The following is a 23740-nucleotide window of genomic DNA, read 5'->3' as shown; positions in this document are numbered from 1 at the left end:
TCGTGGTCTTTTTTGTTACGTAAAGATGAAGGATAGGATGCATCTACAAGAAGAATTCTTATTATTATTAGCATTTTTTCTGCGGTTTAATTAAAGTTGTTATGCTGTTTAAAAAGGGGGTTTAAGTGGGCTAAGTTCGTTTATTCATCGGTATATTTACTGTATATTTTGAATCGGTAATGGCCCGGTTGACAACATTTAAATCCTTGTCGCTCACATTCAAAAAAGTTAGATTTGGCGCGCACCACTCGGTATATTTTTCAAGTGAGACCGTATATTTTGGTATTTATTTGAATCGGGTAGAATCGGTAATAACCGGTTGACAACATTTAAATCCTTGTCGCTCACATTCAAAAAAGTTAGATTTGGCGCGCACCACTCGGTATATTTTTCAAATGAGACCGTATATTTCGGTGATGTTCTGAGGGTCATACTGTAGAAATACTGGTTTTCGCCGCGCTCCCATGGTATTTTTATAAATTTCATCAATATATTAATTTAATTTTCAATTTTATATAAAAATCCGATAAATGCAAGTATTTCGAATATGCCAATCATGCATAGAATTGATTCATCAATCGTATAAAATTGAGTGGGCATGGCTAAATGTTCCATATAGATAGTATTATTCAACGGAACAAAGAATATGAGAAAATTTGAATTCGCCACAGTTCGCCGCAGTTCGCCGCAGTTTCGCTTTAGCAACAATGAGTCTCGTTCCATACACAATGTTGCGCATTCCATACACACTGTTGCAGCAACATTTACTTGAAATCCGTTTTTTGGTCAAAATAAAATACATAAAGGTAATTAATAGAAGCAATCTTGTAGAAAATGCATTTATCTATGGGATAAAGCTAAGTGGGCATCTATAGCTTGAAATATAGGCAATACCCGATTCGCCGCAGTTTAGCTTTTGCAACAAAGAGTCTCATTCCATACACAAACATGTTGCTAATTCAATGCACACATACCCTGGGGGAAATGGATGATATAGAATTGTGAATACGTTTGTCATCCAAGACTCCGTAGGTATCAGGATCGACATAAATATATACAAGATACTAATAATGTACTTGAATATGTCTAAAGAATATCAATTTGAGAAAAGGTCTTAATAAATCACATTTCATCTTCATATAAAAGTAACGAAATAGGGTGCACACAGGGCTATACACGCATCATGTCTTCAAATACCGGCAACATTGCAACTGTTTTTTTGTTGAACTATTTTGTTTAAACCTAGTTTTAGTCAAAATACAATAAAAGCAAGTAATAAAAATAAACCAGTTAAGTTGAAAATTGATTCATCAATTGGTTAAAATTATGTGGGCATGGCCAAATATTCTATATAGCTGGTAATATTCGACGGAACAAAGAAAACGGGGAATATGAATAATAGAACTTGAATTCGTCAGTATATTTACGGTATATTTTTTAAATTACACGGTATATTTCGGTATATTTCTGAGGTATGTTTTAACTAATGTACGTGGCTTGCAACAACAAATTTCCCAAAATTAAAAAAAAGTGCTAAAATTTAATAAATTTCAAAACAAAAAGGCCCTAAGAAACCGCCGGTGAGGCAAACAGAGCTACATGAATTGTAAGTGGGAGCTTGCGGGACGGGACCCAGCATCGTCATCTATTTGTTTCTGTCGCATCTTCTTCATTTGCCTGCAAAAACAACAAAGACAAAACATCCTTTCACTTTTCTTTTCTCCGTTTTCTTGCTCCTGAGCGATTGTAGGTGTGTGCGTGTGAGTGGTTTCAGGTGATAATTCAGCTGATTTCTTGTGCGTTACGTTACTCAATGGCAGCTGCCGCCGCTTTTTACCGTCCCCCCCGTACCGTCCGTTCGCAATTTGCAAAGCAAAACAAAAAATGGCGCAAGACAACAAATGTTGTGTTTGTTTCGTTTGTCAAGTTTATCTTATGTATGTATGTACATGTACATGAAGTACAAGTATGATATGTATGAATAAGAACTTGAATTCATATCATTGTTTGCCGCTAAAAATAAACGATTTTAGAATCTGTTGTTTGGTGTGAACCACAAATATGCGCATATTCATCTGTGTTTCGTTATGTAAAAATAGAAAGATCAGCTGTTGAACAACAAAGTCACAGTTGAATATTCCCTGGCGTCCACCCACCATATAACGTCGATTACGATTTCCAACGAAATTCGCATGCTATGCGATAGGGAGCTAGTATTTCATCATCCTGGGCTTCAGATTTCGCCAAGCCGCTATTCAAATTGCATCAGCCCATGAGCTGGGGTATAAATGCAGGGGCCGTCGCTTCTTTGCGTTTACTTCGCAATCGAGATGCAAGCAAGCTGCACGCGTAACCAGACACTGCCTTTACTCAGCCAGATGGGCGTAGGATAGGTCAGGCTCGAGGTCGAGCTCAGACTAGTAATTCTCATCTGACCAGCCGCATGTGCATCTTCCACTTTTTCCCATTGCAGAATCAATCACACATCACGCATCAGCATCATCCCGCACTCACGCAGACACATCTGAGAGGAAATGATTCCAAGGATACAGTAGACCGTGATCCTAACACTAGACAGCAACCAATGCATAGCAATAGTATGAATAACATACAGAGCGTCCCGCCTCCCCCCGTGGCTGGTGCGGGCGTGGGCGTGGGCATTAAGACGGCCCGGAGCAACATCTTCAATGTGGATGGTTTGCCGCAGCAAATGGCCAGCCTGACCATCGACTACTCCAGCATTCGAGGCAAGGATGTGCTGGTGGAGCCGAATGAGGGTCAAATGGAGCTGCTCCAGAAGCGGCTCCTTGACCGCATAGCGGACAGTTGTGGGGAGACCATCTACGAGATTGGCGTTGGCGAGGGTGAGTTATATTTCCGGTTCAATGGCCCGTACATGTGACTCCCTGTTCCGACTCCTCCGCAGATGGCAGCGATAAGGGTCTGAATCCGGAGCAATTCGATGCCTCCGTGAGCACGTTGCATCTGCTGGCAGCCAACATCGATGCAGACGTGGTCAAGCTGCGTGAGCGGCGGGCAGAAAAGGGACAGACGGCCCAGTTCCTCATACGGAAGCACATCGAGACGACCGATTTCATGGAGATACGGTAAGCAGAACGAATAACCATTGGCGACCATTCCGAATCTAACATTCGAATCTTCCAGAGTGGCCGTTGTGGGTAATGTGGACGCTGGCAAGTCCACCCTGCTGGGTGTGCTCACCCATGGGGAGCTGGACAATGGACGCGGTCATGCGCGCCAGCGACTCTTTCGGCACAAGCACGAAATTGAGAGCGGACGCACCAGCTCCGTGGGCAACGACATACTTGGCTTCGATGGGGTGGGCAACGTGGTCAACAAGCCGGACCATGGACACCTGGACTGGGTCAAAATCTGCGAGAACTCTGCCAAGGTCATCACCTTCATCGATCTGGCAGGGCACGAGCGCTACCTTAAAACCACAGTCTTCGGCATGACTGGACATGCTCCAGACTTCGGGATGTTGATGGTGAGACTTCTAACCTTGCCTGACACTCTATGGAACCGCCCATTAATCCGCCCTCGTTTCAGATCGGGGCTAATGCTGGCATCATTGGAATGACCAAAGAGCACTTAGGCTTGGCCCTTGCCCTGGCCGTGCCCGTCTTCGTGGTGGTCACTAAGATCGACATGTGTCCTGCCAACGTGTTGCTAGACAACATGAAGATGCTATTTAAGATGCTCAAGTCGCAGGGGTGCCGCAAGGTGCCCGTGGTGGTGCGCTCCCAGGACGACGTCGTTCTTAGTGCCACGAACTTCGTCAGCGAGCGTCTGTGCCCCATTTTCCAGGTGTCCAATGTGACCGGAGACAACCTAGAGCTGTTGAAAACGTTCCTTAATCTGCTGAGCACGCGGATGGCCGGCTCCGAGAGTCTACCAGCCGAGTTTCAGATCGACGATGTCTACTCTGTGCCAGGCGTCGGCACGGTAGTCTCGGGAACTTGTCTCCAAGGCACCATTAAGTTGAACGACGGTCTCATGCTTGGCCCTGATGCAGTGGGGGCCTTCGTGCCGATCACTATCAAGAGCATACACCGGAAGAGGATGAACGTGGCACGCGTGCGCTGTGGTCAGACGGCAAGCTTCGCCCTGAAGAAGATTAAGCGGGCCTACCTGAGGAAGGGGATGGTGATGGTGTCGCCGGACTTGAAGCCCCAGGCCTGCTGGGAGTTCGAGGGAGAGATTCTGGTGCTCCATCACCCCACCACCATTTCAGCCAGATACCAGGCGATGGTCCATTGCGGCAGCATACGCCAGACGGCATCCATCATACATATGTCGCGGGACTGCCTCCGCACTGGCGACAAGGCCCAAGTGAAGTTCCGCTTCATCAAGCAGCCGGAGTACATACGACCCGGTCAGCGTCTGGTATTCCGCGAGGGACGCACCAAGGCAGTGGGTAACATCCTGCGTCCCATGCCCCACGCAGCCGCTTCTCCTTACCGCCCCAAGCCTGCCAAGATGCAATCCCGATCTCAGAACGGCGGAAGCAATGGCACCAACAATCGACTGCAGGGCCAGGGAAGCTCCTCCGGAGCTAGTTGCAGCAAGGACTGTGGCGAGGAGAAGCTGAATGGCGACAAGCGCGAGGGAGGCAGCCGTCGAGGCGGCAAGCGGAAACGAAACAATCGCCCGCCACTGCCCGGGACGAATCAATCCAACGGCTCTGCCGCCCTAACGCTACCGCTTCCCGGCGGTGAGGCACCGTCCTCGGCTGCCTCCACGGCATGCCCGGAGTGAGAACCGTTTCCTTTGTTCTTTCTAGTTCTGTAAGCAAAAGTATTTGAAAAACTCTGCCAAAGTCTGGCGACCCAATCAGTTAAAAAGTTGAAAAGATAGAAACTATTTTGCTACTGGAATCCAAAATAATAGACATTTGGCCTGTAATAAATTGGACCGTGTTCCGTTCTCGTCCACTCCACTGTAAAATGAGTTGACAAATCGAATTTGTTCTTCTGTTCCTAGACTTAAGATTCACCGATTTCACTGCACATTGAATTTATTATTTTTGACTATAAATATAAGTTACTTAACGGAGAAGTTAATGGACATTAAACAAGTGATTTCACAACTTATTTCTGCTGCTTTATTGATTCCTCTATCTCTTCGGAGTTTCCTAAAAGGTTCCTAGAGTGTCTGACTATAATTTTGCTTTCCCCGTTTCTATTTACAGATGCCAACGTCGCCGGATGTCTAGTCTTTCCTGTTTTTTAGATCCTTCTTCACACCCTCCAGCTCCTGTTTTACATTGTTCTTGAACATACTGACGAAGGACCTGCAATGCACAAAGGATTATAAGACTATAGTCGCCGTCTTGGGGTGCCGTCCTGCTGCTGTACTCACTTGAAGCGTTCCGGTGTCATCTCGTGCAGCCCCTGCTCCCTGGCCAGACTCTTGGTGCGGTACATGAGGGAGACGACCAGCTGGGCAGCCCGACGCATGGGATAGCTGTCTGCCATGCGCTGGATAAGCTGCTCATTGTTGGCCAGATACCGCATCAGTAGTCGCAGTACCATCGCGCGTGCTCCTGTGCCGTGCCCCTAGAATTCCGTGTCCTTGTACTTGCGTATGAGCTGCTGCTTCAGCTTAAGTTGATTCCGCAGCAGTTCGAGACGTTGCAACTGCTCGTCTTTGTTGTAGTCGATGCCGGGCAGCTGCCTTATTTGCTCGCGCGCGGACTCGAAACGCTTCTGCAGTTCAAAGATCTGCAAATATATTGAGTTACATCTACACTATATCTCTGAGCTATGCTCTTCCCACCTTGTGGTTGCAGTCCTGGGACTCGCGCAGCTTCACAGCGTTCTCAAGTGGATCCTTTTCCACGCTGAAAAAGATAAAAGCATATATGTATTATGTAAGAGATTCGAGTGAATTGCGCCTTTCGGAAATATGTATGTACATATCCAATACATGTAAGTAGTCAAACGAATGACATTTCGAACATTGCCACCGCGGACTCAGAACCTACCAGCGCACCACGTCGTAGATGATCGGCAGAATCTCGATGTCCAGTTGGTCGACCGTCAGCTGGCACTGGGTGCCGATGCCGTTGGAAGTCTGCGTCTCCTGCGATATAGTCGGCTCGAAGGGCGAGTTGGAGGTTTGCACGAGTCCGTCGGCTGTAAGGATGGGTTTTCTGTCCTCGATTTGATTGTTTGGCGACAATTCCATTATAAAAGAAGAAAATTTCAATGCCAGCGTCGTCTCGTATAATCGAACTTAGCCCACTTAAGCCCCCTCTATTTAAACAGTTCAACGACTTGACGTAAATGCGGAAGATATATAAATGGCGGAAAATAAAATTACATTGATGCATTACTTGTGGTGTATAAAGGTAACTTATTAATTAATATTATAACCAGCTTTCGGCTATTTTAATTTTTGCGAAAAACGAACTACGCGGGTGACTCTATTGCGATTTGTTATCGATCCGATGCATCCCTGGAATGAACTAGAAGTAGTCAATTCTCTATCGAAGTATTCCGCTGTTTTGCTTAAATACAAAATATGTTACTTATTAGAAGGTTTTACTGTAGCTCTCAGCGAATAAGTCATATAGCCAAGTCAAATAAGCGAGGCGACTCACTCGGTATTCGGGTAAATGCCCTGATTCTAAGTTTCAACTGGTTACATAGACATAACAGTCTTATCAATGTCAGGGCTGGATAAAAAACATTCGCCGGTTGAAGAACAACACATTTCTGGACATTGATGATGGATCTTCGAGCAGCAGATTCCAAGTCGTTGTGCCACGCAATCCAGAAACACAAAACCTAACACCGGGCAGCGTCATCTCGGCTGTGGGAGAGATCCAAGTGGCACCTAACGGAAACTTTGAGCTGCATGCAGATCGCGTGGAATCACTGGGTAAATCTTGTGACTGTTGAAGCCTGTTGCACTTATCAAACCTTTTTCTTTTCGGAAAGCCGAAGGACACCTGCAGGATGGCTATCCTTTCACCCCCAAGCAGAAACACGCACCGGAATATGTTCGAGAGCATCTGCATCTCCGCTCCCGTGTCGACTACGTAGCCGCCCAGATGCGAATCAGACACAAGGCTCAGAAAGCCATACATGACTACATGGATGAGCTGGATTTTGTGCAAATCAACACTCCTCTGATGACCACCAACGATTGTGAGGGTGCCGGCGAGGTTTTCCGTGTACAGCCCGACTCGGAGGAACTGCTTAAGCAAATGGCCCGGCCCAATGTCCCAGCAGAACAAAGCTATTTTGACAGCAAGGTCTTTCTTTCCGTCTCGGGACAACTGCACCTTGAGGCCATGACCTATGGCCTGGGAAACACGTACTGTCTAGCCCCCGCCTTTCGAGCCGAGAACTCCAAGTCGCCATTGCATTTAGCCGAGTTCTATATGTTTGAAGCCGAGCTGGCGCATTTGGATGAGCTGGAGAAGCTGGCGAAATTTATTGAGCAGATGCTTAAGTCCATTACAAATCGCGTACTCGAGACGAGCTCAGAGGACTTGCACTTCTGCCAGCGCAATGCCAATGCTAGCTCGGATCTGCCTTGGCTGACTGTTCCATGGACGATCATGAGCTACGATGATGCTCTCCACGTGCTCCAGGCCAACAAGGAGAGTCTGAAGACGCCCATCAGCTTGGACGAGGGTTTTACCAAGGACCAGGAACTTTTTCTTGTGTCCCACTGCGGCACTCCCGTCTTTGTTGTAGATTGGCCCACCCAGCAAAAGCCTTTTTACATGAAAATCACTCGCAATAATCCGGATCGGGTCCACGCCCTAGACCTGCTGATGCCAGCTGTGGGGGAATTGTGTGGTGGCAGCTTGCGTGAGAGCGATGCAGCCACTTTGAGCTCCCATCCACAGTTTCCCAAGGACTTGTCGTGGTATGTGGACCTGCGAAAATACGGAGGGATCCCTACGGGCGGCTTTGGCATGGGCTTTGAGCGATATCTGCAGCTCGTGACGGGTGTTAAGAACATACGGGATGTGATACCATTTCCCCGATATCCACACAGCTGCAAAATGTGATTAATGTGAGTGAAAAATATGTACTTTTTATTGTTGACAACTATATAAACTTGCATTACTTTGGGGGATGGCTTGGATCGCAGCTGTCGTCGATCCAGATCAGTGATCGGCACGCACACATTCACATGTGCTGCAATGGAACATTTTATTCGTGCCAACCACTGTACCAGTGCGCGTGTACGAGAGCGGCAGCATTGCACTTTCCTCTTCACATAAGATAGAGCCTTGCCGATCGCTGATCCAGATCATTGTGTGGGAACATAATTGCTTTATGTTTTATATAATTACCGATTATTCTTGGAAAGACTCTTAATTGTGAAGGCTTAGGATTATGTCGCTGTGGCTTCTTTGATCAGAGGTAGAAACTCAATTGGACTTCAATTACAACTGTCCCAGCATTGGCTTGCGTCCCGGCCAAGCCTCCTTGGCGTATTTCTTCTTCTGTGGTCCCAGACCATCGCCCTCGCCACTCGAATCGTGTGGATCCTCAGCATGGCGACGCACTTTAACAAAACAGAATATTATTTGAGGAGGAACTTTAAGAGGAAAACTTTTAAAATCACTCACCTCCGGCATTGGCAACGGCCAGCTTTTGAGCCAAAGTAGAAGTAGGCTCCACCTCCTCTTCAAAAACGGGCATCACCTCGGGCGCGGGATTGGGTAGAAGCAGGCCCAACTTGGAGCTAATGCTCAGAGGAGAAATGGGTTCTAGATCGCTCTTGCCGTGAACCTCTGGGAGTCCCTGATATAGTGAGTTCGTGGGTGACTGCGGAGACGCTTGCAAAGCTGCCAAGTCTCGGTGCTGATGATGTTTATTTTCTGCCAGGCTCTGCTGGAACATCTGTTGCACACTGGCTGCATTGGCAGCCGCCAAGCTGCTGTGGCCTGAATGGATGCCCATGTGGTTGAGATCGTACCGAGACCGCTTGGCCGGCACCACTGTAGTCTGCACAAGATTACGGAAGCGTCCCACATTGGGGTCTACATCCTCTGGATTGATGACGATCTCCTCGTCATTAAACGTGACATTACGACACCGCCGCCCCTGTTTCAATGCGTTCTGCTTGCGCATGTTGGTGTCATCGTCAATGCCCAGCATTGAAATACGCCTGTTATGGGCCGTGTTGTACTCGGTGAGATTCTAAAAGGGAAGGTCCAGTGATCGGCTTCGCTTACATTCCGAATTGACTTTAAACTCACATCCAATTCAGTTTGGCTTTCGGGTAGACCCAGCAAGGCTCCATCACCGGTCTCGCTGATGGGCAGATCCTCCATGATGTTGGTGTGCTGTCCGGCAGACGGTCGCTCGCGGAGGATGTAGTTCCTTGTCGAAGCCCCAAAATGAAATTGGCTATTAATCTGAAGCTGTGTTGGCTTGTGAGCCTCCAGTCTAAGGGTCCCAATGAACGTTCCATGAGCTGGGAAAGACCATTACATGTGTTATTCCGCACAATATTGAAGAGTTGCACACTTACTGGAACCCAAATCCACGAGGTATGTAATGTTGAGGTGCTTGTGGTACACAAAGGCCGCGTGCACGCGGGAGCACGACGCGTGGTCGATGCAAAAGTCATTCATTTGACTGTTTCGACCAAATAAATAGCATTTTTTATCATCAACCATCAGTTTTTGTACTAGTTTTTCATCCTTGAGAACATCCAAGTGGAGCCCCGTCGGCGGTTTTCCAGCCCTAAAATTTGTGTATTTATGTGTATTTGATGTGTTCAGATTATGTTGCGTTCAATTACTGACCAACTGGGTATGTCGTAGCTGTTAGCCATGCGTTTAACTTATGTTGAACAGATGATAAAGAATTGATTAAGATTTGTTTATTTTTATGCACAATCCTGAAACAGTGTGCACACACTTGCGGACGCAAAAAGCATAAAGTTTTCGGTCTTTTCTGTATATTTTTTAAATTAGACGGTATATTTCTCGTCGGACGGTATATTTTAACGATAAATCCGCGGTCACACTGGTCAGACCGTATGTCTTATCGATAAGCTAATTAAACGAAAACAAACAAGCGAACCGTTTTTTTGCATTGCGCCTCTCTAGATAATTGCGGCGTTGCGAGTTTTTAATCCAATTAATAAACTGTGTCTGTGAAACTAAATGCTGGAAGTTGTGTGCCTAAGCTACAAGCTGCAAGTGGCGGCCCTGGACGTGCTGTAAAATCCAAAACCGGATCTCCGTGAACTCATCTTTGTGACGTCGTCTATTATTGTAGTATTGTTGTATTAATCATAGTTAATTAGTCGCGAAAATGGTTACGACTACGGCGATCGCCGATCTGTGCATCTTTCTGCTCACCTGGAATGTTGGAACTCATTCGCCCAGGAATTTGTCGCTGACATCGCTGCTGGCCTTGAATGGAACCACCAACTGTCCGGGCAACCAGCTGCCCGACATTTACGTCATAGGCTTGCAGGAGGTCAGCACCAAGCAGGTGCTGAACATCTTCAAAGACGACCCGTGGGTGTTGGAAATAGCCTCCCATCTGGAGGATCATGAGTACTTCAAGGTGGACTCGAAGCAGCTCCAGGGAATTCTGATAACGATGTTTACCAAACATAAGCACATTACCCACATGAAGAACATTGAAACGGAGGCGACCAGAACAGGCCTAGGAGGGCTGTGGGGTAACAAGGGTGCAGTAAGCATCCGGCTCAGTCTGTACGGAACTGGAGCTGTCTTTGTGTGTTCCCATTTGGCGGCCCACGACGACAAGCTGAAGGAACGTATTGAGGACTACCACCAGATAGTGGACAACCACAAGTACCAAGCCTCGGGCTATCGTCGGATCTTTGACCACGATTTTGTCTTCTGGTTTGGTGACCTCAACTTCCGGCTGTCCGGCGACAGCAGTGCATGGGACGTGAGGACCGCCGCAGAGGGTATGCGCTATGACGAGCTGCTCAAGCAGGACCAGTTGAACCTGCTGAGGGAGACGGGGAATGCCTTTAGCTTGCTGGAGGAGCAGGCCCCCAACTTTGCGCCCACTTTTAAGGTGATTGAAAACACAATTTAATTTCCCTTATCTGACATAACAAAATTGTATTTTCTTGTAGTTCATTGAGGGCACCAATGACTACGACCTGAAGCGGCGCCCGGCCTGGTGTGATAGGATCCTGCATCGCGTGCAGCGCAACATTTATCCGGCCGTTACTTTGAGCGCCACCCAGCTGTCTTATCAGTCGAATATGGAGTATACGCTCTCCGACCACAAGCCCGTATCTGCTACATTCAACTACAAAGTAGACACTGCTAATCAGACCGACGAGGAGTTGCATGAAATGACCCATGCCGGCGCCTCAACCCCCGGTACCCCAAATGTTAGTTTGACCTTCGCCTTTATCGTGCTTGTAGCTTTGCCTTATTCTCAACTCTGATTTCGCTTCTTTTGTAGTTGTTTAATGCGCAGCTAGAGCAATGGTGATGCAATCATGACGTCAATTAATTGTTATATCCCTGTTAATGCTTTTAATGTCGAATCTAAGCAATATCCATTATTGAATGTGATTTCCTTACAGAACAAATCTGTGAAACGAATATATCAAGAGTACAATGTGAAGGAATCTCTTTAAGTCTAAGTAGCAATCACTCAATCAAGCAATATCTCAAGTGTCAAACTCCAAGTGCGATTTATATATATATATATCTATCGAAATATGTTTAAACATTTAAACAACAAATTTAAATAATTATAAAGACCAACTGCTGCATATCATACGTTGTATTAGACAAAGATATTTTTCTACAAAAATTGTTAATCGAATAAAGACTTGTTTTTGACTGGCAACTGGCATCATTCGATTTGACTCATCATTCGGCTCTCAAATCTATTTAAATAAATTATATATAATACTGACAAAAACAACATCACGCACACGCATATTTATTCAGAAATGTTTTTTGTTTGGGTTTGTTTCGTACAACATCGGCGCGTTGTCTATTCTTTATTAGCTAGGGGTTCGGTTCCTTCGGTTTGAACAGTTCTTTATATTTTACATACATTTGCTTGGGAGGGGGGCCAGCCAACGTAGGGTAGTATATAATATAAGTATATAAGCCACCTTTAAATTATTATTAAAGCGCTTTGCCTTTGCCTTAAACTTAGAGCATATGTAAGGTATGGATAAAAATGTAAAATTAATACATATATAGTTCCCTTTTTGCACAAAAGTGGTTCATAATAATAATAAATATATATACTATATATATATTTTTATGTAGGTGTAGGTGTATGCATATGTATATTTTTGGATGAAGCGTTTCTTGTAAATTGGGGGGTAAATGCTACAGTAAAAATTATCATAAAATTGCCTCTCCTCTCTTTCCTTCCGTCTAGCGTTCATGTAATGAATGATGATCGATCGTCAGATGTTGTCGTCGGGATGGCACAAACAACCACCAAACAGGAAATAAATAGAATAACAAAATGAATGATTTGAAATTACGTTTGAACTACAAATGAATCTCAAATGAATATTTGTTCGTTATTTTTCCACTGATTTCCAATGTAGCGTAGTGCTTGTTGCATTTGAGGTTTCTTTCCTTCTTTCTGTTCAGTGTTTGAGTTATACTTAGTTTGCTAACGGACGTTTTGATCATTTTATTGTTGAACTCTTTACTTAAATACAAACGCAATTTCGTAGTGTCACAGTACTCTTTGTTTTATAGCCATTTTCTAGGGCCATGTATGGTCCGGTCCATATTTGTGATTCGATTCGGTCAAGCGATCGCCTCGACAGCGAACCACAGAGCAGAGCCACATCGTGTGCCACTGAACATACAAACATACATAGATATCTAACTAGTTACATAGATAAGATTGTGTGTGTTTGTTTTGGGTTTCGGTTTGGGTTCGTGTGTGTACTACTCATAAGTATTAATCTCCAGTCAAGTTTCGTAAAATTTCGATTTCTATTGTAGAACACATTTTTCCTTCCCACCGCTAATATCCACTTGCTCCAGCTCCCTGGCTATCTCATGGTCGTCTTCAATGCTACAAATAATAAATTATGAGTGTCTTAAATACGAGTTTCTGACGAGTATGGCTTACGCAATTTCCTGATTATGCAGATGTTGAACCAGCTGGTCCCGCTTATCCACAATCGTAACCAGCTCTTCGAGCAGTAGTCTCTCCTTCTCCCGCTGCACCTCCGTCTTGCGCCAGTCCTCTACAGATTGAGCCGCTCGTAGTTCCTGATTAAGCATTGTAAACTTCCGCTCCAGATCTTTCTCTTGTTCGCTGGGGGAACAACCAACACACATGAGTAATCCGTGCCGGGGAAAATATAGATAGATAACACTTACAGTATGTTCAACTGCATCTGTCGCCTGAGCAGTGCGTTCTTCTTGTTGACCAACGTGAACCACTGCGATAGCAGTTGCTCCTCCGTTTCCTCGGTTTCTGTGGGGAACGATACGTGTTAGGATTAAAATGCATGCATGGTACCACGTATGGTTTCTATAATCTGAAATATGCTAGTTGTAGTTTAGTGTAGTCTAAGAACTAGGACTCCTTCGGCGGTTTTAAAAGCTGTTGCAGAGATTGCAGACTCTGTGATTAGTGAGAATTAGTGAGACGGTTGAAGCTTAGAGCTTCCTTCGAACGAAGTTAGACACAATCGGAAGCAGGTATTTTTAAATAGGGAAAGCAAAAGACACACAAAACGAACAAACGGCAAACAACAAACAGCACAGAGCAGACAGGAAACAGCAGAAGGTACAAGGTATGAACGATGCGATGCGATGCGATGCGGATTAGGCTGCGAAAACGGCGGCAGGCGGTTGTGAGGCGGCGGTTGGGTAGTGCTGTTCTAGCGGCGCATGGCGGAAGCAGTTAGGAACTCAATGAATCTAGTGGATGGACGGGCTGGCACTTTACCGCAATGGGTGCGAGAGTGGGGCCGGCGGGAGCGCCGTTGATGGTGGCGCCGCTTGTGGCGATCCTGCTGCCGCCGAATGGAGGCCACATGTCCTGTGGCTACCATGGCCAGGGCATCATCATCGTCGCTGTACGCTGGCAGATTGTCATAGGAGGACTGCTGGGAGGACATGCCCGAGGCGGAACTGCTTAGCAGATGACTGTAGGGCACGACATGATGCACATGATGCGGTCGCGGCCGCAAGTGATGTTGATGGCTTTCATGGGTGTTGGGGCTGTTCGATGGATGATGGTCTTTATTCACATTGACAAAACAGGAATGGGAGCGGGGTCGCGGCCGTGTCTGGCCCAGGGTCTGGACCTCATCGCCCGAGATACAGGCGCTATCGCTGGAGGTTTCATCATCTCCGCTTGTTGTTCCGGCACCGTCACCGGTGCCCGTATCCATGCCCGCCCTGCATGCTGCTCTACTACCGAACAAGCTCTCATCGTCGGAATCGAGCAGCTTAATGCGAATTAAGTCACCACCACCAATACTATTTCGGATTAGCCTAAGGAACGGGTTCCCGTTCCGATTGGTTCGATTATTACTTGGATTGCCGCCCATCACAGCGCGCAGCTTAGCCTCCAGACTGCTGGCCTTCTGGTCGATGGCCTCCTGCTCCCGCTCCAGTGCCTCCAGTTCGGACTCGATGTAGGATAGCTTTTCGCCCTGCAGAAACACAGAAGACGAGAATTAAACGAACATCTCAATGTGTAGGACCGTCTTTCCTTACCCTCTTCTCGTGCTTTGGTGAGATGCGGTCCACAATCGCATTGAACGATTGCAGGGGACTGCCATTGATGTTGACTCCCCCGGATAGGGCATTGCTTAATCTATGACTAGGACTGATCTTGTTTCCCACACTGCCTGGCTCCGCCTCGTCAATTTTCTTCAGGTTCTCGAAGTAGAAATCGTCGGAGCCATTCTGAATGGGCGAGATGGTGCGCTCGGGCGAAAAGTTAAAGCGCTTGCCCTTCGTGGGGCTGGTGGGACTGTCGATAGAGCCGCCGCCGGCTCCGGTCTTGGTGCGGGTCTCCAGTATCAGGCGACGTGCCTGCTCCCGCAACCGCTGCTTTCGCTCCTCCTGCGAAAGCAAACAAAGCCGATAATTGTGTGAGAATTGATTGATTAGCTTGGGGTCGCGATGCATGCAAGAGATAGGCTGCGCTGCGGGCGGACTGTGTCTCTGGCAAAAGCTACTTACGTCGTTCGCATCGCCGCGATCGCCGCTGCCGTTGGAAAACTTTAACTTTTCCATCATAAGCTTAGCTTTTTCACTCATTGCCTTGTGGCGCGTTAAAATTCGCTATAAAACAAACCAAAGTAAAGCAAAAAAAAACACAAAGAAACCAAATCATATTTACAGAAACGAAAAGCTTAACTACAACATGAAATCAATTCAAAACTGCAACATAACGAAGCACTGCAAAAGCTACAGCTACTACTCTGCTGCTGGATCTACTCACATTGGCCGCGTGTGCATCCAGCACCGATAGTGATGCATTCTCCTTGCCCCCCACCTGCGTAGCGTTCAATGAGCTTTCATCGGCGTCCTCCACAAACTGGCTCTGGGGCGGCGGAGGCGTCAGGCATGATTGATTGGCATGCTGCGATGCGTTGATCGAGTTTTTGTCCTTTGTGGGCGACAGCACTTTGCCCAGGATATTCTTCGAGTTATACAGAATAATGTTCTTCACGTCTTTTTTGCTCTGCGGCGATAGCTGCTGGGCTTTGTCCAACGAAAAGATGTCATCGTCGAAGGAATTCTGATGCAACAGCTGCGTCTTCAGATGCGAAAAGTTGAGGTTCTGCGACAAATTGTCCGACTTGTAGTTGCCAATAACGTAGCTCGACTCGTCCGAAGTTGTACCTGCGAGATGACACACCGTGAAATAGATTGTTTATAAGAATTTCAATAGTTTACATACCGATTTGTTCGATTTGCAGCTGCTTGCCGGTAAAGTGCGCCCGCAACTGGTGCAGATATGTCATGACAGCCAGCTTGTCCGGCACTGTCAGCAGATTCATGTCCCGCGGCTCAATGACACGCGGTATGCCCAGCGATTCGGCCGCATCGAAGGCAATGCGACAATTGCCAACCACATCGTGGGCACTCAGCTTCGTCATGTCGCTGCAATAGTGACAGAAGATTATAATGAAAGATGAACAATCTCTGGCGCATCACAAAGACCACTCACATTAGATCCGGGACAAAATGATGGATGATGGCACAGAATGCCATGCCGTTGCGCCAGCTGGTCGTTAGGTTTGTAACCTTTACATTTGGATAGTCTTTGGTAACTTCTTTGCACCACTCGAGCAGATCCTGGCCGGGTGTGTTCTCCTTTAGTACAATCTTTTCGACAGGCTTTAGGCTGTTCATTCCACCGGCCACTGCACTCGACTGTGATTTGACAGAATCATTAATCGTTGGGGCGGGGGCAGGGGCTACTGGCTCGTAGCTCTTCTTCAGATTGAGCGGCTGCAGCTCGGCACGCTTCGCATTCGACGAGGCATCCCTGCTGCTCCTTGTGGTCTGCTCTGGTGGGGCAACTTCCGTGGCCGTGCTGTTGTTCTTAACGCTCTTCGCGGTCTCCTCCTTCTTGGGCTCAGCCGGTAGATCGACAACTGGGCGAGACTCCTCCTTCGCGTCGAAGTTTAGAGCCTTTCCCTTTTTTGCTTTCGCACTCTCCTTGGCAGTGGCTGCCTTTGGTTCTAGCGGTGTGGACGTGATCACCTTGGCGAATCCCTCACTGTGATTGTATCCCAGTGAGCCTGCAGGTGTCTTCTGCTGATCCGTTTGCCTGATTTCACCTGTGCCCCTGGTGGGCGTGCTCTCCACCACTGGCTGCAATCCGTTGGGCGTTTTCGAACCCTCTTCGACAGCAGCAGCAGAAGCTGCGGGCAATTCAAGCGTATGCGAAGCTTCCCTTTCGCCATCGGCTTCTAGTTCAAAATGCAATTGATTAAAGGACTCGGCCAATGGTGTGGGATCTTCAGATAACGAAGGTACTACACAGAGTAACAAACGGAAAATAAACGCAAAAGAATAACGAAAATTACATTTAAATTTACACAATTTACGCACAAGAATACGAGAGTTGCGGGGTAAATCATTCAAGATACATGTGGTGTGGTGTGAATTGGATAGAAAGGGAAATAAACATCGTTTGAGTATGAGGAATTATTGTACAGATAGTATCTACAGCTAAGAGTTGCATATATATAGTATATACTTAGTAAAGTAGAATTAACATACTTAATCTAGTCTGATCTATTTTGCGTACATTTAGAAAAACATCGAAACATCAAGAGTCTGTGCATACAAAGGATGGACGGACGGCACTTACCACTTAGCGGCGTGGCCACATCTATGCAGCCATTGAGGCTCGTTGTCATCTGCTCCAGTTGATGGGTGAAATCATATAGATTGTCCGTGATTTCGCTGAAATTCTCGAGGTCCGGTATATCCTCCAGATCGTCGAGCGGGGCCACATCACAGTTGTTGTTCACCGACATCATTGAGACAACGCTCTGCATGTCCTCATCTCTGCAAAACACACATACATATGTACATTTTTACTGGATCTCTGGATCCCTGCCGGTGTTTACTCACGTTGCCTTGCCCTCTCGGAGGAACACACAGCTGATGGTTAGTTCCAGGCTGGCTGCGGTTATCTTCTTCGAGACCGGCTTAAGACTCAATGTAAAGCTCTGCTGAGTAGATTCGATGCTTGCGTACCTTCGCATATTAATGCTGGCGCTGGCCAGCACACGTTTCTTTCCCATGGGCGTGACCTGTTACAAGATATAAGTAATGTGTGTGTTTTACCGCCCATTGCTCACTCACATCTTCGATGACGAAGGTCCAATCCTTATCCTCCAGCTCGTGAGTGCGGGGATCCTTGAAGAGGGTGACGGATATGGTGTGATTGTCCGGCACTGGCCAGGATATATTGCCCACCAGGGGGTTCATCATATCCGGCTCCCATGGTAATGGTGCACTGGCCACGCGTCTCGATCTTCTTGTCCACACAATGGAGAGATTTGATGGCCGCCTTCAAAGATGATTCAATTAATATATGGATTATCTGTTTCTGAGGAATCTGAAAGTGCTTTCAACTCGAATCTATTCTAAGAACATACGCGGTCTTATTATACATACTCGTACATTTCATGTATGTAAAAATGAAATGAATAACATTTTTTGTTCCCGGAAAATGACCGTATTTATACAGATATGTGGGCCCTTGAGCTGATATGCCTGTACATATTGGTTCATATATGCAAATAATGATTAAAAAGAGCAGTCTGCATAAAGAATTTTAATATCAACAGGAAGTGGGGTCATGTACGAGTATATAAGCACACTCATATTGGTGAAGGGGTTTATGGGCCACTTGAAAACGAGAAATTCCTCATTTTCGGCTGTCCAGAAGAGCTCTGAATACTTGTATCCCAACCATAGATATACATAGATAACATCACTTACCATTTGGCGGTGGTCTCTAGGTGCAGGTCGTGGTAGGAGGCGGTGAACTGGAACTTTGCCGCTCGCTTGAAATTGCGCTGTAAACGCTTCCAGACGCTGCCCATGACGACACTTGTGGTACCCTCGTGGGACCGTTTTGTTGGGATGTTGAGGGGGGTGGTGGGGGCTTCTGTATAAAATTATCTCCGCTTTGATTCTCGTTGTGGGTGGCGTCGACTTAAGTCTCCTTAGTGCATGATGTCCTGTCATAAATCAGCTGCTACCGCTGCAGTCGACCTTAAAAGCACAGAGCGCAATAATTGATTAGAGTGTGCTTCAAACGCCAACGCCTGGCACTATGCTATGTATGATCTGGATTATATTTCTGGGTCGTTCATTCAAAGAGAGTGCACTCTTCAGATACAATCCAGATTGCATGGTCATGAGGTACTTGAGATTTTTGCTCAAAACAGTGCCTACGACACTAGACCGAGTCGCCATTAATGGATTTTATTCTATCTATCATATTTTAACACTTTTTCCCTTGAAGGATTTCGTCTCCTCTAGCTTTGTTGTCTGCAAAAATACTCAAAAAATACATACGCACACACACACACACTCGACCCGAACAGAAGTACACACGGATACGCACAATTCTCCCTCCCACCCTCGGCACGCTATGTATCGTTTAGTAGTATTTGTTGTTTTGCCATTGCACTGTGTTTTTTGTGACCTTTAGTTGTCACTTTTGTCGCGTTTTTGTTGCTTTTCTTATAAATACTTTAGAGAATTACAGCTTATTGCTAGTTTTGTATTTATCTATTAATGGCCCTGTGTATGTGTTTGTTTGCGTGTTGTTCGCTTTTCAGTATATTTCACTAGCCAATCCAATATTTAGCAAAACTCTGTATCCCACATATATGAATATGTTTGTCTGTATATACATAAATAGCACCATTATGACGTCACTCTTGTTTTGGTCTCTGAATTCTTTTCAAGGCCTTCAATGCTTTAATACGGGCACCGACACTGCTCCTTGAGGCTTCGCGAGTGTTCTTGACTTGCACGAGATCGGGCTTGTCACGGCCTAACATACATTTAATTCCTCGAGTTTTCCGCACACAAAACAATATCCCAGGGCTGCACTACATATATTTAATTCCGGAATTCTTCGCACAACAAATCCAGGGCTACAACAATTATTCAATGAAACGTTAAGTGTAGACTGCTAGAGACACAGTTAAGTCCAATATTCAGGGCTGCAGACAAGAAAAATGCTATCGATAGTTGAAATGGTTTAATTGATTTGCGCGCAAACAATTTGTTAAATAAACTGCGTTGCATATAAATTTGAAGCCCAATTATGTATCGCAGACCAATTTTTGTTTTAAACGCAATTCGATAATTTTTATTTATAATTAAATCATGGGTTCATTAATATTAATTACAATTATTTAAAAATTAGACGTGGCTGCTGCTCCATTTCGATTTGTATGATCAAGAGAATGTTGATTTAATTGAATGTGAAATTATTTTGTTTTTTTTTTGCATTTGTTTCGTTTCGTTCTTGTTTTGCTTTGTTCCGCCGTTATAAGTCTACACATATGCTATGTAAGTGTGGGTGTACATATGTATGACGCTTTTAATGCAGCTGGTGTGTGTTTTGTTGCAGCGGCGTGGCAGTGGATCTTTATCGTGGTTTTGTTTTAAGCAATTTAATTAAATTCAATTGATGTTTTCCTTGCAAATAAACACAAATAAATAAAAAAAAAAAGAACAAACCAAAAATGATTAGCTGTTGAGTCGGGGGTGGTTTGGGAGGGCCGACCATGTGGCGACATACAGATACAAAAGAAGCGTATCACAAAAATATGGTTAGAAAAAAATGGTTATAAACATGTCATAGTGGCGCATGAAACGAAATATATCACAAACAATTTGCTATCAAATAATTTAAAAGATAATTACAATTGGTTCTGAACCATGCAACTGAAATTATCAATCATCCTACAACCGAGAAATGTGTTAAAAATGCTTTATACATATATTAATTCGCTTCCTGGTGTTCGTGCATACACATGTACGAGTACTATATATCTAGCTGCCACGCCATTAAACCACACAGATACCCGTCTAAGTTTTGCGATTGGACTGGCCCTTAGCCTGCGCCTGCTGCTGACCCTGCTTGCAGAAGTCCTTGTACGCGCGCTCGGTTTCCTCGTCCATTTCGGGATCGAGATCCAGGTCGCCGTCTCGTACATCGAATTCGTCGCCTTCACTGCCATTGGCATCGTCCTCGGCAGCGAGAAAGTCCGTCTCCTCGGCAGTCAGCTCATGGCCATCGGGGCCGTAGAAAACGGGCTCATCGCTGAGGCGCGGTGGCTCTGCCACAGTATCCTCCTCGCCACCGAGAGCGTTGGAGACCTTGCGGCCCCAGTTGTTCTGCTGCAAGGCAATGACGCTGGCGGCCATTGCGTACCTGCCGTTGGTCTTCAGTTCAATCTCTTTCAGGGCTGTGATTATATTCAGCATGTCTTTTGGGCAGTCGGCGGTGAGGTCGTAGCCGGCCAGCTTCAGGGTCTGGCAAATGCAGCGCACGTTTTCGGCACTTTCACAGGCCAGGAGCTTGGTCAGAGAGTACACAATGTTAACGGCAATGAGTTGGATACGAGCGTCGTCATCCCCGCGGAGCTGCATGTAGAGCTCGGCGAGGAAGAGCGCAGTCTCGCGCACTTTTTGCTGCTCCCCAGAAGTCATATACTTCGACACTTCCTCCTGGTGGTAGTCGAGCTTGCATTTGAGTAGAGTGTGGAACAGCGAGTCTGGTTTGGGGTTCAGCATGTGCAGCAAATTGTACAGCTTGGCCCCCATGTATCGGAAGTTCGGCTGCTCGATGGATTTCTCGAATATATCCTCCATGGCGATCGAGAGTACGTAGTGGTTGTTCTCCATGCCGTCGAAAATGGTTAGGAAACGTGATGCGATTGTATCAAATTGGCCCGGATTCTGAAAGATGGACCGAATAGAACGCGATTAGTGGGCCAGACCCCAAAGCATATGGAATTAATGGATCTCACCTGGTTAAGGCAATGTATCACTGTATCGAGATACTCCAATGCAATGGTAGCCATGTCCGGCTGCGACGCGTTCGACGACGACGAGGACGAGGCAGCTGCGGACGAAGTAGAGGCTTGTGGCTGCTGCTGCTGCTGTTGATTTTGGAAATACTGCTGCTGCTGCTGCTGTTGCTGCTGATGGTGCGGCTGCTGTGCGATTTGTTGGAATGAATTATTTAAATGAGCGTAACGTTGGAATTTCCCGTGTTGATGTTGTGTGTTCTGTTGGTGTGGCAGTTGCTGCTGTACCTGCTGCGGATAGAAATTGCCCCCCATTGATCCATTGTTTGAGGACTGCTGATTGGATACGTTCAGTCGGCTTTGGAGAGAATTCGGTAGATTTTGCATATCATTCTTAAACTTCTGCTGATGCTGGTGGTGATGATGGTTGTTGTAGTGCTGCTGATGCTGATGGTGGTGCTGCTGGTGCTGATGATGATGCTTGTAGCCATTGACATAGCGGTGCTGCTGCTGCTGCTGACCGTAAGGCGCTGTTCCACCTGGCTGGTGCTGCTGATATTGCTGATGTCGCGAGTGGGGTTGTGGGGGCACGACTGCCCTCGGTATAAAAACTGTGGCGGCCGCCGACAATTTCGATGAGCCGTCAAAGCCGCTGGCCAGCTCAGACAAAGCCTGGGCCTGGGCCTGTGCATAACCAACTGCTTGACCAGGAGCGTACTCACTCTGAGTATAGCCCGCAGCTCCTCCATAGTCGTTGAATAAGTGCGCCTGTTGGTCTAAAGGGATGGCGGCGGCATGGGCCAAGCCAGTGGCGGCGGCATTGCCCCCGGGATTCGGTCGACGTAGTGGCTCATACTTGTCTTCGGATTGGAAGGGTGCGCGGCATGACATAGCGATAGCGGCGTCGATTTCGAAAACTAAAAATAAAAACACACAATTAGCTCTGAACACGTTTTAAAAAGCACCAAACAAATCACATTCATGTTTCAATGATGCGGTTACGTGGACGCCGAGCGCCGACGCCAATTCCGCCACAATTGCGGACATTTTGTTTCTTCGCTAGGTGATTTTATTTTTTTTCAAGCACAAAAAGTCGTTTCCTATATTTTCTTTACAGACTTGCACTGACTCACAAATCTTTCTGACACTGATGCTTCAGTTTTCAATGCCTACCTTAATTTGATCGAAATTAAACGTATACGTCGTTGGTTTTCTTTTTTTTCGTCTTGCTTGCGTTGTCACCTTTGCTTTGCTGCCTTTCAACTTTCGCTTGCTCGTGTCTCCGTGTCTGTCGGAATTATATATATTAATGGCCGACAAGTTCACGTGATTGTAAAATGCATATATTAAGATGCGGGATGCTGATATTATGCTGTTTTGTTGTCGCTATTTACCAATTATTTCTTTGCAAAAGATAATTAACAATTTCGCCTTTTCACTGTCGGGAGCGCTTTATTCGTCAAATATACCGTCGGACCGTCATAAATATACCGAAATATACGTCACAAACTTCAAAATATACCGTAAATATACTGACGAATTAATTGTATTACAGTTCCATCATGTTCCTCCTTTTTGATATTCGGTTGAATATTACTAGCTAGCTATGAGCCTCAGCCCTGAACACATAATTTTATCCCGTTCATAAATCAAATTCCTATAAGACTGGTAAACTTAAAAATCTCATCTTTATTGGATTGTTTATAGAATAAGGTTTATGATTTCCACTAAATTAATTTAGCTAGACAGTTGGTACATATTAACTACATTTGTATGTAACTAACAAAAGCGTCACCTGAAGTGCACGTTTGTTGACAAGTTTGGCCGTTTTTTTTCCATATAAGCCCCATGGAAGCGCCAGTGTGAAACCAATTTTTGACATGCCTGTTTTTGTATTCGATGTGGCCTGGGATTTCCATATTAATGCTTAAGCATCTTAAAAAATATTGGAAAATACTGGAAAACACTATGCAAGCTGTGTGAGCTAGACTTTCAGAAATATACCATCTCATTTGCGAAATATACCGTAAATCTACCTATGAAAAAAAAAACAAACTTAAGCCACCTAACCCCCCTCTGTTTTAATAAGCGAACAGCTTGAGTTAAGCCGCGGAAATAATACTGCTTGTAAATTTTCTTGTAGATCCTATCCTTCCTGTCTACTTACGAAAAAACCACGATATCTTTCACCTGAACTACGCTACAA

At 45.9% G+C, this 23740-nt stretch overlaps 8 protein-coding genes across 19 annotated transcripts; 3 read left to right on the top strand and 5 right to left on the bottom strand.

The window, feature by feature from the left end:
* Nucleotides 1–1462: 1462 nt before the first annotated feature.
* GTPBP1 (GTP-binding protein 1) lies at nt 1463–5114 on the top strand. 2 transcript variants are annotated; one of them, XM_015184280.2, is made up of 5 exons: nt 1463–1606; nt 2474–2864; nt 2927–3107; nt 3166–3508; nt 3571–5114. In XM_015184280.2, exons 2-5 carry the CDS (start codon nt 2585–2587, stop codon nt 4777–4779), a joined length of 2013 nt encoding a protein of 670 aa, XP_015039766.2. In that variant the 5' UTR covers nt 1463–1606; nt 2474–2584; the 3' UTR covers nt 4780–5114. The 2 variants fall into 2 exon arrangements, with proteins under 2 accessions (XP_015039766.2, XP_001360838.4); XM_001360801.4 differs by lacking the exon at nt 1463–1606 and adding an exon at nt 2243–2393.
* On the bottom strand, nt 5021–5588 carry LOC6898433 (protein NCBP2AS2 homolog). The gene is made up of 2 exons (XM_002138439.3): nt 5383–5588; nt 5021–5314 (listed from the first exon to the last, which is right to left on the bottom strand). The coding sequence occupies exons 1-2, from the start codon at nt 5553–5555 to the stop codon at nt 5233–5235; spliced, it is 255 nt and encodes an 84-aa protein (XP_002138475.1). The 5' UTR covers nt 5556–5588; the 3' UTR covers nt 5021–5232.
* On the bottom strand, nt 5559–6265 carry MED9 (mediator complex subunit 9). The gene is made up of 3 exons (XM_001360800.4): nt 6008–6265; nt 5800–5863; nt 5559–5744 (listed from the first exon to the last, which is right to left on the bottom strand). The coding sequence occupies exons 1-3, from the start codon at nt 6208–6210 to the stop codon at nt 5580–5582; spliced, it is 432 nt and encodes a 143-aa protein (XP_001360837.3). The 5' UTR covers nt 6211–6265; the 3' UTR covers nt 5559–5579.
* Nucleotides 6266–6484: 219 nt separating this feature from the next.
* Nucleotides 6485–8093, top strand: AsnRS-m (asparagine--tRNA ligase, mitochondrial). Its single transcript, XM_001360799.4, has 3 exons — nt 6485–6636; nt 6699–6906; nt 6966–8093. The coding sequence occupies exons 1-3, from the start codon at nt 6547–6549 to the stop codon at nt 8048–8050; spliced, it is 1383 nt and encodes a 460-aa protein (XP_001360836.1). The 5' UTR covers nt 6485–6546; the 3' UTR covers nt 8051–8093.
* On the bottom strand, nt 8055–9939 carry NiPp1 (nuclear inhibitor of protein phosphatase 1). The gene is made up of 5 exons (XM_001360798.4): nt 9803–9939; nt 9526–9740; nt 9251–9468; nt 8618–9191; nt 8055–8553 (listed from the first exon to the last, which is right to left on the bottom strand). Exons 1-5 carry the CDS (start codon nt 9829–9831, stop codon nt 8432–8434), a joined length of 1158 nt encoding a protein of 385 aa, XP_001360835.1. The 5' UTR covers nt 9832–9939; the 3' UTR covers nt 8055–8431.
* Nucleotides 9940–10048: 109 nt separating this feature from the next.
* On the top strand, nt 10049–11858 carry LOC4804246 (phosphatidylinositol 4,5-bisphosphate 5-phosphatase A). Of its 3 annotated transcripts, none has more exons than XM_015184279.2 (3): nt 10049–11060; nt 11122–11385; nt 11584–11858. In XM_015184279.2, exons 1-3 carry the CDS (start codon nt 10317–10319, stop codon nt 11635–11637), a joined length of 1062 nt encoding a protein of 353 aa, XP_015039765.2. In that variant the 5' UTR covers nt 10049–10316; the 3' UTR covers nt 11638–11858. The 3 variants fall into 3 exon arrangements, with proteins under 3 accessions (XP_015039765.2, XP_015039764.2, XP_001360834.2); XM_015184278.2 differs by having other exon boundaries at nt 11460–11858; XM_001360797.4 differs by having other exon boundaries at nt 11122–11858.
* Nucleotides 11859–11974: 116 nt separating this feature from the next.
* On the bottom strand, nt 11975–19679 carry Ehbp1 (Eps15 homology domain containing protein-binding protein 1). 7 transcript variants are annotated; one of them, XM_003736907.3, is made up of 14 exons: nt 19554–19675; nt 18479–18754; nt 17837–18044; nt 17603–17784; nt 17337–17536; nt 16185–16998; nt 15915–16117; nt 15453–15856; nt 15191–15292; nt 14720–15070; nt 14535–14655; nt 13370–13466; nt 13116–13304; nt 11975–13058 (listed from the first exon to the last, which is right to left on the bottom strand). In XM_003736907.3, the coding sequence occupies exons 2-14, from the start codon at nt 18580–18582 to the stop codon at nt 12977–12979; spliced, it is 3057 nt and encodes a 1018-aa protein (XP_003736955.2). In that variant the 5' UTR covers nt 18583–18754; nt 19554–19675; the 3' UTR covers nt 11975–12976. The 7 variants fall into 7 exon arrangements, with proteins under 7 accessions (XP_003736955.2, XP_015039761.2, XP_003736957.3 ...); XM_015184275.2 differs by having other exon boundaries at nt 16185–16932; XM_003736909.3 differs by having other exon boundaries at nt 16185–16929.
* Nucleotides 19680–19954: 275 nt separating this feature from the next.
* On the bottom strand, nt 19955–23080 carry Paip1 (Poly(A) binding protein interacting protein 1). Of its 3 annotated transcripts, none has more exons than XM_015184274.2 (4): nt 22929–23080; nt 22708–22822; nt 21535–22451; nt 19955–21463 (listed from the first exon to the last, which is right to left on the bottom strand). In XM_015184274.2, the coding sequence occupies exons 3-4, from the start codon at nt 22423–22425 to the stop codon at nt 20591–20593; spliced, it is 1764 nt and encodes a 587-aa protein (XP_015039760.2). In that variant the 5' UTR covers nt 22426–22451; nt 22708–22822; nt 22929–23080; the 3' UTR covers nt 19955–20590. The 3 variants fall into 3 exon arrangements, with proteins under 3 accessions (XP_015039760.2, XP_033234309.1, XP_002138474.3); XM_033378418.1 differs by lacking the exons at nt 22708–22822; nt 22929–23080 and adding an exon at nt 22512–22666 and having other exon boundaries at nt 21535–21723; nt 21823–22451; XM_002138438.3 differs by lacking the exons at nt 22708–22822; nt 22929–23080 and adding an exon at nt 22512–22666.
* Nucleotides 23081–23740: the final 660 nt, after the last annotated feature.

The sequence above is a fragment of the Drosophila pseudoobscura genome, chromosome 3 (genome assembly GCF_009870125.1).
Source record: "Drosophila pseudoobscura strain MV-25-SWS-2005 chromosome 3, UCI_Dpse_MV25, whole genome shotgun sequence".
Taxonomy (NCBI): Eukaryota; Metazoa; Arthropoda; class Insecta; order Diptera; family Drosophilidae; genus Drosophila; species Drosophila pseudoobscura.
This window is presented reverse-complemented; position numbering and strand designations above follow the sequence as displayed.